The sequence below is a fragment of the Plectropomus leopardus genome, chromosome 10, assembly GCF_008729295.1.
Source record: "Plectropomus leopardus isolate mb chromosome 10, YSFRI_Pleo_2.0, whole genome shotgun sequence".
Taxonomy (NCBI): Eukaryota; Metazoa; Chordata; class Actinopteri; order Perciformes; family Serranidae; genus Plectropomus; species Plectropomus leopardus.
Genome location: NC_056472.1, coordinates 6,234,078 through 6,254,021, shown reverse-complemented (window position 1 = coordinate 6,254,021; position 19,944 = coordinate 6,234,078). Strand labels below are relative to the sequence as shown.

At 38.0% G+C, this 19,944-nt stretch overlaps 2 protein-coding genes across 2 annotated transcripts in view; both read right to left on the bottom strand.

Moving 5' to 3' along the window:
* The window catches only part of calcrla (calcitonin receptor-like a), a 38,034-nt gene extending 31,085 nt beyond the window's left edge, over window positions 1-6,949 (bottom strand). The window contains exon 1 of the mRNA XM_042494572.1: window positions 6,804-6,949. The gene's annotated coding sequence lies outside the window, so the exon portion shown is untranslated. The remainder of the gene's footprint in view (window positions 1-6,803) is intronic.
* Window positions 6,950-8,938: 1,989 nt separating this feature from the next.
* Window positions 8,939-19,944, bottom strand: part of LOC121949318 (tissue factor pathway inhibitor-like) — a 50,823-nt gene continuing 39,817 nt past the window's right edge. The window contains exons 3-7 of the mRNA XM_042494980.1: window positions 17,602-17,778; window positions 16,617-16,691; window positions 15,279-15,338; window positions 11,270-11,458; window positions 8,939-9,955 (exon numbers count right to left, since the gene is read on the bottom strand). Coding sequence (XP_042350914.1) covers window positions 9,888-9,955; window positions 11,270-11,458; window positions 15,279-15,338; window positions 16,617-16,691; window positions 17,602-17,778 — 569 coding nt within the window. The 3' untranslated portion in view covers window positions 8,939-9,887. The remainder of the gene's footprint in view (window positions 9,956-11,269; window positions 11,459-15,278; window positions 15,339-16,616; window positions 16,692-17,601; window positions 17,779-19,944) is intronic.

Here is a 19,944-nt window from a genome sequence, read left to right as displayed (position 1 = left end):
CTTGAATCACAGGAATTAATTTTGGGTAGCTAAGAGCATGAGTGACATGCAAGCCGTAATGCACTGGTATTAGCTTTTCATTAATATAAATACAGCTCTTATTTATACTTAAAAACAACACACTGAGAAACAGGAGCCCTCTTTTTTTAAATGCAAAAACATGGGGCGCCTTCATGATAGCCAAAAATATGAAATATAAATGTCTGTTATTAGGGTACAGATTTTTCCTCAGGAGGGCTGAGGAATTGATTACTTGAATCTGATTTACAGAGCAGATACATATACATATCTGCTTACATGCAATTTCAGTTGGACTTTATAACGTGAATATAGACTCTTTTCTTCCTTCTCAGATGATGCAGTGCAATGAACGCAATGACAATGTTGCCTATTCAAAGAGAAATCCAAGAAGATATTACATGTTGCAAGAGAACTGGAAAATGTACCTTCTGCTGGAGGTTTGTGGTATAACATAAATAACAAGAGAGACCCTCCAGGCAGTCGAAAATTAGTATTCATCCAAGTCACGCTATGGGTTGTGATAATGGCCGATGTAAAGAGTGCGCACAATAATACACTGAGGTTTTTACAGAGGGGGACAATGTAATTCGGGAGTTTTATTAAGCTTGGAAACCAACTAACTGCAAGGCTTTTTGGCAGAGCTCACAGCAGCCTGAGTTTGACAATAATAACAGTCACATTTTCACAGTAGAGTAAGTTAGCTAATTGGAGATCCCACAGAAATATTTGCTGCAGACATTTGCTCACAGCAGCAGAAAATGCAGTGTGGAAGAGAGGTCCAGAGCAGTGGAAGTTGTGTTACAAAGAAAAAAAAAAAAAAGTGCTTTGTTAGTGTGTGAAAACTCCTGTGTATCTTGGAGGCAGAAAGAACTGAAAAAAACACTACACTATACAGTACTGCAGGCTCACCTTTGGAAGACAAAAGGACGGGCGCAGGGACTATTTCCTCTATCCTTTACGCCAGAAGCCCCCTGCCAGGCAGTAAATCAGGAAGCCTGTGTCACTGATGGTTTGTTTAGCTCACACAAACACGGAACACCCTTAGAAACCGCGCAGCCTCTTTCCACTGTCCCCTATCCTCCACAAAGCATTGCAGCTCACACTGCCAGCCACTGCACACACACACACACACAAAGCTCCCCAGATGCTGCCTCTGGAGACTTTAGCCCCTGACAGCTCTCATCAGGCACCTTGTGTGCTGAAATTAAACTGGGGAGGGAAAAAATATGACCCTCCATAATGTATGAGTGGAAAAATTACCTCAAAAGGTTTCACGTCCCCGAAACTGAATCCAGAACCTGAGGGGAGTGCTGTGAGACTGGTGCATATGTGCATCAATGTGCTTTTGTGTAATACGATAACTGCGGCCCAGGGTGAGGAGACAACATATATTGTATACTTAGGTTGTTGATTTGATCCCAGCTGAAACACAATGAAGGTTCAACTTCAATGAGTTTGACGGATAGTAAAAGAAGGAAGGATATGAAACTGGTCGTCACATCCCTTAACCCCTTGAAACCTGGAGCGACATCACCCTTCTTGTGCTGAGCACACTAGTGAGATTCCTTTCAAAAGTATGTGGAAAAGGCAATGAGCAGCAGAAATTGCAAGAAATCAGATTTAAAAATAATTATTTTTTTTATTTATTAGAAAAAGCTAGGAAAGATGTCTAGGGAAAATTAGAAAATATTGGGAAAAAAGCTATAGGGAAAACTTACAATTTTACTACTTAAAATCTTACAATTTTTCCAGGTCATTTCCATGTTTTTTTAAACTTTCTTTATTATTTATTTATTTATTTACCTGTTTATTTTTTATTTTTATTTTTATTTTTTAACCAATTTTCAGGTATCCTTCGTGTACTTTTTACTCATATCTTGCAAAGTTTAAATTCCTTTCTTCTTCCACTGCTAATTGCCTTCTTCCCATGTTTTCGAAAGATATCAAGCTAAATTGCTCAGGTTTCAAAGGGTTAATAAATATACATGAGAGCTCTTGCAGTGTCCACAAGAGAGCAGGGAACACAGCAGGTTGATCAATAAGGCACAGGCTGCAGAAGTCCAGTTTGCCTCGATGATTTATGAGGGGTTAAGTTTCACGAGAATGATCATTACCTTTGTGACTGTGAATCGAGTGGCCTTTGCACTCATCGAAGCTGGCTGCCAGTAGTGTTTGTAGGAAGTTGGATCCCTTGTAACTGCATCAGGCAAATGCACATATCAATGTAAGATTGCCCGCAGTCAGTACATTTACATGATGTTAGAAAAGGCCGAATCATCATGTTAGTCTGACTAAAACTGAACTTGTTAACATGTTAGCCTGACTGCAATCATACTAAATTAAATTTCTCAAAGTTGGACAAATACAGCTTGATAATGCAGTTGGGGGTTGATTTACTCTTTCATTTATACGACTCAACCGGGCTATAAATGCCCTAGGCATTCTGCACATGCGCTGTAGTTCCCATGCTGGGCTTTGTCGTGGATGTCGAACAGCATAAAGTTTTAAAAGAAAACCAGGAAAAAGTGAAGAAGAGGAAGAAGGGAGGAAAAACAAAACAAGACGAAGGTATCAACAGAAAGTAGCAGATGCCGAAAAGTAGGGATGTCACAATCGTGTTCTAATCAGTATCAGGCCTGACGAACACATTTTCTAGTTGATCGAGATCATTTTTTTTGAGCACGCACCGCAACTGATCCTTTGTTTATGTCCGCCGTCCAATAGGTGTCGTAAAAGGAGAGAACAATTTGCATCAGATATTCAGTTTTTATTGTAATGCTGCTCCTCCAACAGGTAGAATTTCTTTTTTCATGTTTAACTTAAGCTGCTGCACCACTTTATAATTTTTGTTGTTCTTTTTTAGCGAACAAGTTTTACTCTAATGCTGTAATGAGCAGAACTGTGACTGATTTCTCTTGACTGGGAATATTAAAGTTCAGTTATAACACTACTTTGAAGTGGGATTTTGATTATTTTGGTCATTTATAGTACTCTGTTTTTTTACAATGCTACATTAAGTAAATGTTTTAAATTTTTAAATTATTTATTTATTTATATCAATTTTACTAGTATTTTATTATTTCTATTTTTATTATGACTTGCTGATTCATGTTATTTATGTTGTCTTGTGTGATTGCTGAAGGTTTCATATATATATTTGACAGCAATTTCTGAAGCCACATTTTAGTTTGTTTACTCTTGTTACTTTGTATAATTAAAATGAAAAAAAACCCTTAGGAACTGTATGGATGCAGACATTTTTTTTCTTTTATTGCATTGCGGAGCTATCAAACTGTCAGGCATATACACTGGATTGATTTGAATAACTTTTAAGTACTTGAAGTGTGCATTGTGCAGCTCTATTATCCAGGTAAATTCAGGTACTGCATCATCAGAACTCTGTATCGACAAATCAAAAACAAATTACTTGGATCTGGGACAAAAAACTTGATCAGGACAGCCCTACTAAAAAGTTATCCATGTTTTCATCATTTTGACATGCAACCTATTTGCCGCTTGCCAACTTGTTTGGTATGTGATGAAATAGGTCAGAAGAAGGTCCAATGGCAACTAGCTGAAAGGGGGCATATTTCCACCTACCGCAGACAAACGTCTGTCAATAAATCGATTCTCTCCCAATGTTTGTACACTTAACTTTACTGTGTATGTAGATATACTGACAGTGTCAACAGCCATTTATATTTCACATCAAATGCCAAACCAGGGTTTGCCGCTTTACTTCAAACAATATATCCTAAATTCAACCCCAATGCACCTCACATGCAGCCACTGTATGACAGTATCAGCGACTGTGTGAATGAGATTCCACTGGCACAACCTCCTAAATGCCATTGCTTTAGAAAGAGATCAACCATACCATGGAGATCGCAAAGGCTTTGGGTGCTATGCAGCCAGTACCTTTGTCTGGCCCACATTTAACAACCGTTTCCTGGACTCAGGCAGTCAACACACAGCGTGATAGTTAGGGGGCGGAATCTGTTGAGTTGTATGACATTCCCACTGCTCAATCAGCTCATGTATTTAGTGTAGGCCCAGACCATTGGAAGATGACAGAGCAAAAAGGCCTCACAGACTCATCTGGTGGCGCTGCCAACTGGCAGCTTCAACACGTCCACCGTCCAAAGTGTCCTGATGGCTGACGTGCATGGACAGTGAAGTAAAAGCCCTGTTTCACTAGGCTTATTCTTTGGTATTTCTGAATATTTGGGTCCCTGAACAACTAACAACTAACAATATGCCTAGGGCAACAGTAGGTAACTTTTTTTTGCATATTTTACAACTTTCACTTTAAACTGACAGTAGTCCATGAGGCAGAAAATCTGAGAAAAAAATCAGACTGCTGTGCCTCCTCATAGTGATCCTAAAAGCATTTGCAAGAATTAGAAAAACAACCAATCAGAGCTGAGGAGTCTCTAACAGAGCTGTGTTCACATCAATCATGACTTATAAAATACGGTCAGTCTGTCAAACTGATCAAGCTGATCACATAGAAACATATTTTAGTGATATGTTTAGCTGTAAAATGAGAATGTATGTTACCCCGTCATTATATTGACATCACTAAAGGTGAAATCAAGCACTTTAGATCAAGAAATAAGCAACACAAGAGAATCTGAGAATCTTTAAAAAAAAAATTCTGATTGAACTGCTCACAACTCATTCACACACATATCTAGTGATGGAGGTTACAGGTGGACACAGCTTCCTTAAAAACCTATTTCCTCAATCACCATCTTACTATGAGTGATGAACGTCCACATGAACACCAAATAATCTGCAGTTTTAGGGTATTTCACATGACACATTTCCATATTTCTGTCTCTGTTGTTTACTACTCAGTAGTATCAAGGGTGAGATGTTGTCATGAGCTTTCATGAAAATGTCCCAAGTCGGCTAATATCTTGCAATTTGTGTGACATTTCTTACCAAGTTGCTCATTGCTTTTCTCTCCGCATGTTTTCGAAAGAAATGCAATCAGTTTGCTCAGAGTTCAAAGACTTGTGAAAGGCGTCTGAGTGCAGCACAAGAAAACTGATGGTGATTTTACACAATTTGATGTCATGATGACTGTGTTTATCTATTCATCAGTGCAGAAGTGTTAAAGTAAATTATTGTTATACTCATAACTAGCTTCCTGGAAACACTACATTATTACAAAACCCATGAACCCAGCTAGCAGGGAACGTTCTGACAACATTGACTAATGTTACCAACAAGTTGCAATAAAGTTCTAAAGAAAACATTTTAATCTAATGTGGAAAGAACGATTAAAGGGCGCTTATCATTTCAGATAATGTCCCTGTAAGGTTAAATGCTGACTAAGACCTAACGTTTGAACTGCAGCATCCTGAGGATGTTTTGATGATGCTGAGAAGTGACAGATCATAGAATGCGGTTGTATAAAACATTCCTACAATGTAACTTGAGAACAAAGGGAGATTCAGAGAAGTTGTTGAGGACTGAGCTTACAGAACTTTTTTCTCAATGTAATGTAATGTGATATATTAACAATAAAAAATTAAATAAATAACATTTTTATGTTTGATGAGAACATTCTGGGAACATATGAAAACTTGCCACTGAAAATGTTACTAAAACATTCAGTGGTTGCACCATTCTCTGAACGTTTTTAGAACCTAAAACTTCAAGCTGTAAAGAGTCTACAGTTCATTGTGCAACAGCAGAACTGCATAAAATCTGACCTGTTGACACTAAAAGTTCACTCATGTCCACAAACTTGGCTGCAACCAATGTGCTGCTGCCGCCTCCCTTATAACCATGCATCTTTCCTCTGCACAGAGCACCGTCATCATATCCTCCTACACATCATCATCACCATCACCACCACCATCCTTCTCATTTTTACTGTCCAGCCCACAAACTTCCAGCATGTCCAAATCTGCTGCTTATGTAACCATGCAGATGATTTAGCAAGCATCGCTCCCATCAAAAGCCTCACTGCTGAATGGAGCTGAATCACCGTCGCTTTCCAGTTCAATCAAACTGAAAAGCCTGCGTGTATTTCATCCCTGCGTACACTTTAATGCTGATGATTTAATCCATTGAGTGGATGTCAAGTCTGGGGAGATTGTGCAGGAGCAGTCCGTGGCTGTAGCTACAGTCAGCTGAGTCAGCCACAAATGCAAATATTAAAATTGATCATTATGGTTTAGCAATGTGCCAAGCATATCTATTTAATCTGTGCGTTTGGTAAATGCTGCGTAATTTCATTCCTTTCAAACGGTGTTTACGCGTCTCCATAAAGCGTGACTGTGCTGTTGGCAACAGCTGAGCAAACCCCCATTCGACGTGCAATCATATATACAATGTACAGAAAGCGATAAAGGTGAGTCCGGATGTATTACGGGCACTATGCATTATGTATGTGATCACGCATGGTGCGCTCTGATGGCCTAAATGTGCCCAAAATCCACTAAAGACTGCTGTTTCACTGTATTCTTCAATAAGATTCACATTTCTCTTGACAGAGGGACACTGCAGTTTAACTGGATCCAGTTACTGATGCTCATACTGGTGTTCCGCTCTTTTCTGCTGGATTGAGGACATCTCAGCATGCTGTTAATGCACATGCCTCGACTCTGTAATCCACGCAGATACCATCTGAAATGACCTCGATAAACACTCAGCGATGTACAAAATGCATTGTCAACTCTCTGCATTCATTCTACTCGACGTTACGGCCAGTCGCATTGGCCACAAAACATGGACACACAATTCACACTCCGTGTCAGCGCTCTTACCAGAGAACACAATCCAACCGCAGCTGCAGGCGTCTGAACCGGAATAAACTCTCGAGGCAATCCGGTAAAGTGTCTTCTGTGTTCGGCTTCGGACTCAGAGCACCAAACGCGGCGGATCTCCGGCGCTCAGTGAGCGCAGCTGAGGCGGCTGTCAGGTTGACGTTGGAAGGCAACCCACTACTTCCTGTTACATCACACCGGAGCCTACAGCTGAGAGAGCGCACGATGGTTTGCCACTAAACTCCCACACTCTTCTGAAAATGTTGGATAGAGGGGATTTATGTTACCCCAGCAGCTGTCAATTGTACATTTTATTTGTCAACATCAAGATTTAAATGCTAAGCTTTCTCCACACTGCCAGGAATTCAACAGAGGAATAATACTGAATCGGTTACTTTTTGTATGTATTTATAGGACTGAATAATTCAGATATGAATTTACCAAGACTCAAAAATACAGATATACATATGCATCACCTCAGTGCCCTGAAGATAGGCCAAACCATGTAAGCTTAAAGAAATACTTATCCCCTCCAAAGGACAAATCATACTGTATATCAATTACTCAGCCCCTGTTACACTAAATTTGTGTAAAAAACATAAAAAAATAATAATTCTGACATGCTTCCACAGTAAACAAAGAATCCAAAAAAGGAGAAAAATCTTGATTGATTTAAGTGACAGGGTTCTGCATTTAACAGCAGCAACACTATGTCAAAACATCTAGTTATAAACGCTCACAAAACTCGTGCAGTATAATTTCAGTCTCATTTATCCAATCATATTATGCTCAATACTTCCCAAACAGACAGCCCTTAAGAGTTAATCAAATGAAAGCCCAAAAGTTGTCTGTTTGGGAAGTATTGAGTATATGGCTGCATAAAAGATTCTTGGGTTATTCTGCACGAGTTGAACAAAAATGTTTTGGTTTAGTTTTGCTGTTGTTAAACATGGACCCCTATTACTTCAATTTATCAAGAAAGTGTAACAAAGGGTGAGTAAGTGATACAAAAATGATCATTTGGAAGTGAAGCATTCTTTTAACACTTTATAACCTGAGCTTTATTTCTTTCAAAAACAGGGAAAGAAGGCAATGAGCAAAAAAAAAAAAAAAAAAAGAAGAAGTTACGAAAGAAATTACCCAAAACTTCAATTTGTAAAATAAATACATAAATTCAAAAATAATTTTGAAAAAGTTTTTTAAAAAATACCTGGAAAATGGGCTTAAAAAATCCCAATGCTTTTGTAACATAATTTAAAATATGGCACTGTGATCATTACAAATATATTCTTTTTAAATTATTTTTCCAAAACTTTAAACAAATACATTTTATGAGTTCTACTGAGTTCTTATAATTTGTAGTAATAACAGTGAAATGCACCCAAAAGCACCCAAAAAAGTGATTTCTCTCCAGGATTCAAAGGGTTAAAGGTGTACTAGGCAGGATTTTCCTTAAACAAACAAAAAACAGACTCATACAAAAGTAGTCTCTCTCACTCGTCACTTGTGACCAACTTGATGTGTGTGGTGGTGTATTTATCTGCAGAGACTGCCCACTGCCTGTACTTTCTCATTTTTATATTATTTTGGTGTGTATAAGACATTTATGTGCACATTGTGCCACTGACTGTGGGATTATTAAAAATGTAGAAACCAAGTAGTGGTAGCACATAAGCAAGACAAGGCTACAAACATTGAAGAAACAGTGCTATAAAATTGCAACTATAGCAAGGAAAACTGCCAAGCAGACAAAGCTTGTTCCAGAATGAGAGTTTATCTGAGGCTGGCTTTCACTTTTGTTAGTGATACTGTTTACAAATAGTAAACAGCAATTAGGCCTAGAATACCTTTAGGGCTGAATTCCATTTAGTAACAGTAAATAAATAAATAAATAAATACAGACTCTATTTTTTTAAATTGTCATTTCAAAAATTCAGTTTGTTTTTTTATGACTTTAAATGGTTGAAGTCATAAAAAAGAATTTGTGCCCTTACTGTGTCTCTCTAGTGAAAAGGCTTTATACGGCCTATAAAATCTGAGGGATCTCTATTATAATGAGTTTTTTAAAAAATTATTTTATATATATATATTTTTGTGAAACATATGATGTGAAACAAAGCAGGTAAAATTAGAAAGATGGTTAAATTGTTCAAGTTTATTATATAAACTCAATCCAATCCAATCCAATACATAACAGCCATGGTTATAAAAGGAGACGGTGAAGAAAATCTTGTGCAGCCAGCAGGGACCAGCATTGACAACCTCTCTGAAAACTTACTTAATACAACACTGCTCCCTTCTGGTTTTTCTCAACAACGACAACCAGCAGGACTGGAATCGTGATTTACAAAACTGCATCATATTGATTAAAAAGAGAGAGACAGCGAGAGCGAGAGAGAGAGAGAGCAAGAGAGAGAGAGAGAGTGTAAGTGTAATCCGACAAATATAAAGCAGTCATTACCTTGTTCACATTGAATTATAGCTGTGAGGACATCTTGATTCATGTGTTTGCTTGACATTATATATATTGTTGTGACTGATCCTTACAAAAAAAATAAAAAACGAGTGTCCACCAGTTTAATCTGCTAATGCTGTTGTTTACATTGATTAACAATGATGGAGCTACACCAAAACCCCCACAGAAAAGCATCAGTTACTGTACAGACAGTAATTAAACAAGGATAAGCATTCATTTTGTTATGAACAAAAATCCTGCTGCAACTTTGGTGTTTCCCATAAAAGTCGCAGTGAAATGTACATGATCATAACAGAACCCCGAAACTGTCAAATTAAAAAGACATTAGACATTGTTTATACAAAAGCATTGATACTCAGAGCATCAGTGTAGAGCTACTATAATCGACATCAGCAAAACAACAGTTTTTTGTCAAGAAAATATCGAAATAATGTGAATAATGATGATAATCGCATTCAGTCACTAAAAAACTAACTCCCACACACTAAAAGTGATTTTTATACAAGTACTGCAGCATTACAAAACAACAGATATGAGTAAAGCTAAACGTAACATATAGACATAAATACAGGTGGCTCCACAGCAGTGCAGGATCTAAAGCCAAGTGTTCAGACTGAGCGATTCACAATGTTGTTTATGTTTTTCTTCCTTATTCGAATCATCCTCTTCCCATGAGCTGCAACAAAAGAACAAAATTGAATCATTTTAATCCATGATTTTATATGACAGTATTTTTTCTGAAATGACATTGGGAGATATTTATCTAGAATTAAAATTTTACAGTCGTTACATGTACTTCCTACTATTTAATGTACAGTGTGTGGGATTTCGAGGGATATACTGCCAGAAATGGAATTGCAATGTAAAAAGTTTTTTTCTTTGGTTCTTAGTCACCTGAAAATTATAACTGATGTGCTTTTGTTACCTTAGAATGACCCATTTATATCTACATAGGAAGCAGGTCCTCTGTTAAGATCGCCATGTTGCACTGCCATGTTTCTGCAGTAGCGCAGACAAACCAAACACTGACTCTAGAAAGGGCCATGTGCGTTTTCATGTTGGCCACCATGGTTAGCAGCCCCTCCATGACGACCCAAACAGCACTGGACTACTCCAAATGTTTTGGAGATAAAGAGACCTCTGTGGATTATTCGGCTTCTGATGTAAACCTCTTAAATGTCTGGATCTTAAGTTATCGAGGAAAAAATGGTGACTACACACTAGCAGGGGGTGGACGTGCAACCTGCAGCAGCATGCCAAACAGCGTCAGAAACACGTGACATGTAATGTGAAACAGATTTTACTGTTTTTTTTTTTTTTTTTTATTATCTGTTTATATCACTGGGTCTGTTTTGCAGAGGAAGAGACCTGTGCAAATATTTCATCTTCCAGTGAAAACTTCCTAAAGCTCTGATTCTTAAGTGTTGGAAATTAGTTTGAGACTTGAAATCCTTACTTCCTTGTTTTCAAATGTTTGAATTACCTGGTCTGTTTGTTTTTGGAAACCATGAGTCTTGTCAGTCTAGTCTAGTCTCTCTGCAAATAATTTGGTTAAAACAAACAAACAAAGAAAGAAAAAAAAACCCTAAACACCTGGATCAGAAAAAGGTGAGCACGCATTAACTTATCAGAGAAAAGGGGTTAGCACACAATAGCATGAGGTGGGCGAGCCAACCGTCATAGGAGTAACACTAATTTATAGCATAAAAATGCTTAATTCAGTGTTTTTAGCTGATTTAATCACCAGGTCTCTTTGTTTTTGAGAAAAAGAGACCTCTGCAGTTGATTCAGCTTCTAATAAAAACCTCCTGAACAAGAAAGACTGAAGAAATTTTAACCGGAGGAAGTTTTATCTTGTTGCAATCTGCAATTTACCACTAGGCGCCACAAAATCCCCCTAAATCTTACAGATTTCTACTTGAATCAGCATAAACAGTGATAAATTCCAATTTTTTAAATATGCGTTTGATAATAAATGAAACAATCATACCCTTTCTGCTTCGAATGCACTTCTTGATGCAGTCTTTCCGGTGCTTGAAGTTGTTCTCGTTCCCTCCGCAGCCGCTGTAGTGAAACACGTGGCATCTCTTGGTCTTTGGGTTGTAGGCAAACCTCCTCTCCACATCGTTACATGTTCCCCTGTCAATGGGACTGAAGCACACCTCGGTAGGCTTCAAGTCTGTACATCCAAAGTAAGAGCCAGAAAAAAAATAGTTTTAAATTGGGGTAAACAAAATCATATATAGCTTCTTGGATATCATCTTGAGCTGTGATATCTTGATAAAAGGCTCAGGAGGGGGCGGAAGATGTTTTGGCTCTAAAGCACCTGAAGACAAGTGACGCCTGTTTACTTCTCATAAACATCCTCTTAGCTTGAAACTCCACATGGGCTCATATCCTGAGCCATGAAGCTGCAGTCTGACTTTGGAATAGATTAAGTCCAGTGTCTGCAGGCTCTCAGACTTAAACTGACAGATTTGAAAAAGTGAGAGTTGTTATCACGGCTCCCCACAGGGCTGTGTAAGCTATCCTCTTTGATTTATTCCCCGGCTTTCTTCGTGGGGAGAGACACAGGAACGCTTGTTAGCAGCCACGAGTGATCTTCCCACAACTGAAGGACGTGGATTTTTATACTGTAGGCAATCACTATGACTTCAAAGGACCAGCATTAAATTACTGCGACTTAATTTGTAGGAGTCAGCTGGGGTCAATTAGACCAATTAGAGCATTTGAGGACTGGATTAATTGCGCCTTAGTTGTCCATAAATATTGACAGTAACAATGCATTAGATATTACTAGATATTATACGAGAGATGTGATACCAGAAGACATCCCCTTTAACTGCTCTGCTCTTCAGTTTAACAGTTCTTAATTGAGACAAAACCATGGACATGATATCTGAAGGAGAACAGTTTCTTGAAATATGTGATACCAAACATTAAGGATATCGTCTAAAACATGAACGGTTTTGTTAACATTATTTTTGTGCTATAACCCTTACTCTAATGCCAACCCCCCAATCCCAATATTCATCCTGGCCCTTATTTCACCATGTTTACTACGTACTGAGTAAGACTGCTGCAGCCAGCAGCAGCCAGGCTGCATTGTAACTACTCAGGGCTCATCCATACTGTCAATTTATGCCCAAGTGCTTGTTTTTGCCAATAACAGGCCCAGATTTTTATTATGTGTCCGATAATATGATTGAAAAGATTCCTATAGTGAGAAACCTTGTTGTTTAACCAGAGACAGCCCCAAATGTTCTACCCACAAGGTTCCATTAAAAAACAACAACAAAAGAAAAAACAGAACTTTTATTATCGTAAAAATTACTTTGCCTAAAGTCAACAGAAACAAAAAACAACTCAGAAATCCAAATTGGTTCATCTTCCAACTGTTCCAGCAATAACCATCTCTAGTTGGGTTTAAATAAACCCTTTATTTAATGTGAAAATATGTTGACTCTATACACGCCAAAATTGCTCTTTATGTAAAGGAGTTTTGTGGGTTTGGCACTGGTGATGTCGGGGCTGTTTCTTGATAAATAAAAAGGACGCTTTATTCAAACAGTTTCTGATTGTTTAGCCACGGGTTGAAGTTGCAGGACCTGCAAATCCCTGAGTAACAACATTAGCACAAAATAAAAATATAGGCTAGGGGCATTAAGCTAAAGTTAGTACTGACTTGAAATGTGCATTGAATTCACTAAAACATGCTAATTTAATACATCATAGTGTTAATGGCTGAAGGGGAATGCCATTATGGTAAGTCTGAATAATCAAATCCATAGCAAATGTAAGTGTATCTTGTGTAAGTTGGGAATGGGACCTTTTCACCTCACCATATACACCCTCACCAGGACCCTAAGAGAGAGTTGACCAGAGTTGACTATGACTTGTCAACTCTATCTATAGATCAAATTTGAGAAAGACAATAATTTTTCTCAATTCTTACTTTAGTGCCTTCAGTCTGTACTGGATACAGATTTTATTTATTTATTTATTTTATGCCAGTAACCATTATGCAGCATTTATAGTACTAGTAATAGTATTATGCATAGTATTTTTGGCCCACTGCCTGCAAACATAATTCCAACAAAGGTTTGACTTAGTTTAGTTGTTTCTTCCACTGACACTAAAAGTGTGCATCATGTTCTCACCACAAGATGTCAGTCTTTGGTTTCGAGCCATCAGCAATATATGGTTGGTAGACAGACACAATCCTCAAGATGTATACCAATTCTATTAGGCTCCTTTTCCAGCTTTTGTGACTTTGACATTCAAAGGCCCCTCTTAAATTGAGTAGTAAAAACAGATGCCACCTGTTATTTATTACTGGCACGATTCATTACCAAATATTATCCTTAACATCTGTCTGATTGATTTACAGTCTGAATAATTCATTGGTGCTCCAAGGACTTTCATGCCAGAATTTTTTCTTAGAGACATTTTTTTGGTAATGTGCTGGAGATCTCATCGCATTAAAAAAGAAAAGAAAAGAAAAGAAAAAAAAAAGATTGATAGTGAGGCTGTATTGAGGTTAACTCATCCTGAATCTTTTTCTCTCAATATTTTCTGACAAGGGTGAAATTGGATTCTTAAAATTATAACTCTTTGAATGAGTCGAGGGAGGCAGGTCAGGGTCTCCCTGTGCTCTCCTGCTGCGGCACAAAAGGGCCTTGGAACACGACAACCCTGATATATGCTCCCTCACTCCTCATACACAGAAAATTAGTAAGTGGGAACATGAGACGAATAGGCTGTGGGAAGGAGACACTGATGCACTCTGTTTCTGCCCTTTGGCTTACCTAACAGAAGCAATTTTGCAAGCTGTCTGCCATGTATGCATCACTGCACCTTAACTTTTTTTATGTTATCACAGTAAAGTTAGTGGCAGCATATGCTGGTTAAATAAATGAACTGCATACGCTTATCTTGAGGTTTAAGCATATTTCAGAATTCAGCGTTGACCGGTTGTTCCTCTGAAGACAGGATGATTGATTTAATTATGTTTTACAACAGTGAATTTATCTCATATGTCTGGTACTCTTGGATTTCTATAATAAATTAAAACAGAATGTACTGCTTCTGGCTTTGTGCCTTACCGTCTGCACTATGTGATGAGACAAAGAAGAGTTGCTGAGTTGTTTTTCATCTAATTCTTGTGCAGTTACAGTTAAAAATAATTTCTGTGAAAACATGGATGCTTCACATGTGACACGTGTTTTTGCGGAACATTAAGATGCTATAGCGAAGTTGACATTTGACCTTTGGATATATAATATAATCACTTCATAACTACATCTGAACTGGAATTTATGTGAGTGTGTGTATGAATGCTTAACTTATGACCCTTACCTCTAATCTTCAAGCACCAAATTCTAATCAGTTCAGTTTTGAGTCCAAATGGATGTTTGCGCTAAATTTGAGGATCTTGAGATTTTATTTTCTATAAATAACATAGACACAAGGTCACAGTGACCTTGACCTATGATCACCAAGTTCATCATTGAGTTGAAGGGGATGTTTGCGCCAAATTTGAAGAAATTTCCATAATGTGTTCTTGAGATAGTGCATTCACAAGAATGAGAATGAAGAGGTCACTGTGACCTTGACCTCTGACCCATGACCACCAAAATTTAATAAGTTCCTCCCTGAAGTCAAGGTGGACATTAGTGCCAAAATGTAAAGAAATTCCCTCACCCAAAAACATAAAACATAACATAGAAACATTTGTTTTTGTAACTAAATTAATTTTTGTAACGGGTTAAGTTTTTGGACTAAAAAACATCAACAGTGTCGCAAAAAGGTGATCTCTGTTGTGTCATGATTCAGGATTGATTTTTGCTGTCCGCATTTAACTGCACCACACAGCCAATGTAACATACCAACTGTACAGACGTTAGGTGTATGCTAACCATTGTAGTAACTCATGCCCGACCATAAGAGTGGTTTGTTCCATTTACATTATAATGACATGCAGAGTCATGCTCTCTTACCTTTTGGTGCCAGATTGGTGTCATTCGCTTGCATCCAACGCTCACTGACAGCCATCTCCCCTAATAAACATACATATATGAGGGGATCGGTCATTGTAAGGGAATAGTTAAAAATGTCTTCGACAATGCAGTTAATTGCTTTCTTTCCCAGAGTGAAATAAAAAGATTCTGACAACTCTCCTACTCTCTTAGGTACAGAACTAGCTTAGCATGAAGACTGGAATCAGGGGATCTGAACTTCTGAATTATTTGTTGTGCAAATAACTTAAAATTGGTCATCAGTTACAGTTGCTAGTTACTTCCCTCAAAAGTAATTTAATTACTTTGACAAATGGTAAATTCCAAAGTAGCAAAAAGTAACTTTTGTTACTTTGTAAACAACACGATATCACCATGGCAACATATTGTCATGCTTGTTTTTCTGTACCATCCAAAAGGTGTTGTCCATCTGCCATCATCTGAATTCATGTGAATGCGGCATACTGCTGATTAATTGATTCATGTAATTTATTGCACCATATAAGATTGGGTTATATTAGATCATTACTTTTAAAAACAAAAAAATTAAGGGAATAGACTGCACTTGTTTGCTATGATCAAGACAAAAGTGATAAGTAACGTACCCCTTTAACTTTAACTAACCAGTAAGCATAATAAATTAGTTAGTTAGTTAATTAGTTAATTTGCAAAAGTAATAAGTTACATTTCTATTTACTTCTGTAACTCTTCCAATGTAATGCATTACTCCCAGTACTGCTAATAAACATAATGCACGTAATTTGTAAAAATGTCAATTTTTGGGTGGACTTTTGTGATGTAACTAACTAACTAACTAACTCTAACAAATCAGTTTATCCCGCAATGTTATTGTGACAGTAAAACTGTGGGAACTTGTCTCTGTTCTGCTGTTGTTCTTATTTTCAAACTGTGGACGTTGCCCTCGGATTCCTCCACCCACTTTTTAACTAAGCTATGTTCATTGCATTATTCCAAGCTTAACACAGATAATAGTGGTGTAAGTCATCTCATCTTGCCCTCAGAAAAAAAAGTAGAAAAGTATGTTTCCCAAAATGTTGAACCATTCCTTTAGAGTAATCAGACTGCACATTCTACATGTATGCACATTTAAACCTGAATTACACATGGCCCAAAATTAAAAACATATTTAAATGCATGTTTTGGTGATTTCAGTGAACATTTAAAGCTTTATCCTATTTAAAGAGGCTGATGTAATTGTCAATTTTAATATCTTACCAGTAATCTGCTACTTGTTAATTGTCTTTAGACAACAACAAAAAGCAAAACTTGAAGTAGTGTGCCATGTACATTTAGTCTTACCAGTTACTATGGTGGGCTGCACAACTGATTTTCTAGCAGAATGTGAGTGGACTTCTGGTGCCTTAGTGGATTTTGCTGTATTGACAGACAAAAAAAAGCAGCATTAGAGACGGCGTGTCACCATGGCAATCTACAGAACATGAATGAGAGGAATTCAGGCCTATATTTAGAACAGATCTCATTAAATCCCAGTGATCAATCATAATTATAGCAAGTTTAATTTCATTAGTATAAGGCTAGAAGGGGTGTTGGTCCGCAAACTCATATGATATACTAATGAAACCAGACAGAGTCATCTATATGAAACTGCTATGCAAAAAAAAAAGCTTTTCCAATTGATTTTCAGTACAACACAGGCTGTCTGCAGAATTGGTCACAGTCGAGCGACTTACTCGTTATTTTCTTTGACAATTTCAATATCTAAATGACTTTTAAGTCGTGCCTAAGTCTAGCATAATTGAGTGCGCTTTGGTCACTTTGAAACGATTTAAATGCTAAATCAAGGTGGAATGTGATTTCATGGTCAGCCAAAATTCATCAAAAAGTTAATTTTCCAAGGTGGAACTATTTTGATTATGTCACCACTCTGGAATGAGTTTACATGTGTTGTGGAGCAGCTGTGATCTGCTGAGCCTCGGCTGTCAGTGGACCAAGAAGTATACAGTACATTACAAGTTGCATACTGCTTTGGAGTAAAGGCAGGAAAAGTAATTTGGCCAAATTAAGGAGCTTACAAATCTTGGTTCATGTACGGCTGACTTGTAAGGCAGAGGTGTTGGCTCTGATAAGGCCTTAGAATAGCGTGTTTCTTTTTTAAAGATAGTCCATTTTCCACTAAATGACAGCATCTTTGAAGCTTTCACATCTGCTGAACACAATAGACTTAATTAGTGGTTTTGAATAGAACTTAACAACGTTGCTGTCTGGACAGCTTGTAAGTTTCCCAGTCTTTACTGTAAAAGGACAAAAGTTCCCACTGGCCTACCTGGGTTCTGACATTTCGCCTGGCACTCCGCCATGCTCCTGAAATTGTTGGCATTGCCAAAGCAGCCGCCATAAAAGAAGTGCTTGCACTGCTGGCTTTCGCTGTCAAAGAAGTAACGCGTCACCAGCCCTCGACAGGGACCCGGAGCTTCAGCTAAATGGCACGGGTTCTTGTCATCTAGGAAAGGGAGAAACAGAACAATCGTAAGAAAGTAAGAAAAGACAGTGGGGAACTTTTGTTAAAATATTTTTTTGTCATAGTTGCTGAAAATGTCTTCATATTATGATAGTAGTACATGAGGCACATAATCTGTGAAAATCTGCGTCTACATCCTTGTAATGCTTCAGTGGCACAAATACACTCTGCTGAATAAAAACTTCCATTCAACGCCAATGAGTCTTGAATGTATGGCAAAGGCAAGTAAACGCGATAGTCTGCTGTGAAAGAAAAAGTGAATGTGTTTCTACATCGTTTTCTTTTTTTAGTGTTTGCTGTGTACACTGTTGTGCCCAAGACACTGCAATTGAGACTCCTTGGCTCTGATTTGTTATTTTCGTTCACATGGGACAGTGCCATTAGTAGCAATTCGTTGAAGCCGAGGAACATGATTTTTCAAGAGAGTGGCTGCCTCATGTACTACTGTCAGGATATGGTGACAGTTTTCGCAAATATGAAAAAAAAAAGCTATCATATAAAAGTTACCAACTGTATCCCAAATGATTTCATTTCCTTTCTAATAAATAAGTAGTAAATGTGGAAAAATCCCTTTGTTTGTCTAAGCACATCAAGACGCAACGTAGAGCACAGTTTTGCTTCATACTCATGAAGACAAACTTTCTTTTAAGGTTTGTTTGACCAAGACAGAAGTGTTCTGGAAATAAAGTGTCATTCGTCATTGCCTTGACTGAGTTTTCAGTGTCTAATAGTGACAGCTGTTTTATTTATTTACTTATGACGCCATATGTGTAGATTTCAGGAGAGATGCACGGAACACAGCCACCTCAATATTGAGAACATGCACATTTGTCCCCCAGATATAAAACATTAAAGTAGCAGAGGACTTTAACAATAAAAATTTAAAACATTTACACCATGACTTGAAGCAAAAAAAGGCACAAATTTGATGCTGAAAATTCACTATAATGTAGGAAATTCAGTGTTACCCAGAATTTTCTGGCATTGGACCCTCAAACCTTTGTTTGATATGTGTCTTCTCCAAAGGTGAAACAAACTTACAACCCTGGAAGATTCAAGGGGTAGAGCAGTGAATGGCAGATTTATGAGAGAACAAGAGTCCAAGACAGTCCACTGGAAAAAAATGTATTGGAAGGAAAACCCAGCCAAGGGAAGGTATGGATGTAATAATAAATTGGGAGGGAAGATAAAGCCACTCAAAGTCTGTGTACGGTAAAAGGTCCTATAAATGAATCACAGGCCAGGACACATTTTGTAATCGCTGGCCGCTCGGTCACAGCTCGCCCACTTCCTGTCTCCCCAGCGGTACAGCGACATTTCCACTCCAGTCAGGTTTCAGATACAGTCCCAATCTTCCTCTACAAGCTGAAAAGTCAACACGCACAGCAAGAACTTCCCTATGTTCCCCTGTGAACCACATCACCTCCTCTGTCATGTCTTCCTTCTCTGCTTTTTTTTCTGTCATATCTCTTACCTCAGCTCTCGCTCCCCATGTTTCACTTCTTAGAGCTCGTTGCATATATTATCACCCTCGGGTCTCGGAGTATTGGGACTGGGGCACTGCAGCTCTGAGCTATAGTTTGATGTTCATCTAAATTCTGCATTTTTCATTGTGTAAGGTTGATGTAAGATTGTTGTAATACTGCATCTCTACTTCCTGTTTGTCTGCCTTTACTGGATGGCAATTGTTATCATCTGGCAATCCAACCTTTATGCTTTTGAAAGGAAATAATAAAAACTAGAGATTATTTATACATCAAATATGTCATACTAGCCGCATCCAGAGTCTCTTAAATCTGAAATCTGTAACTTTAAATGTTCTCACTTTCTGCAGCGAAGAGTGCTTGACAGTAAAGACAGCAGAGATTTTGTGGGGGGTTGTCAGGAACCCTGCTGTTTATTTGAATACACCGTCAAGAAACCTAAAACATTTACAAACTAGTGACAGGCTCATGCTTGATTTGAGTCTGTAACAACTGCGGTGTGAAATGCATCACTTCCAGTGGACTGGCTCAGTCTCAAAGATACTGTATTGGGATTGTCAACCAAGACAGGTGCAACCTGACAAGCCGTGACTACAGTTGATCAACATTTCTCAACAACAGAGCAGAGTGTGTGTGTATCCCACCATGGAAAGTGTACAGTACA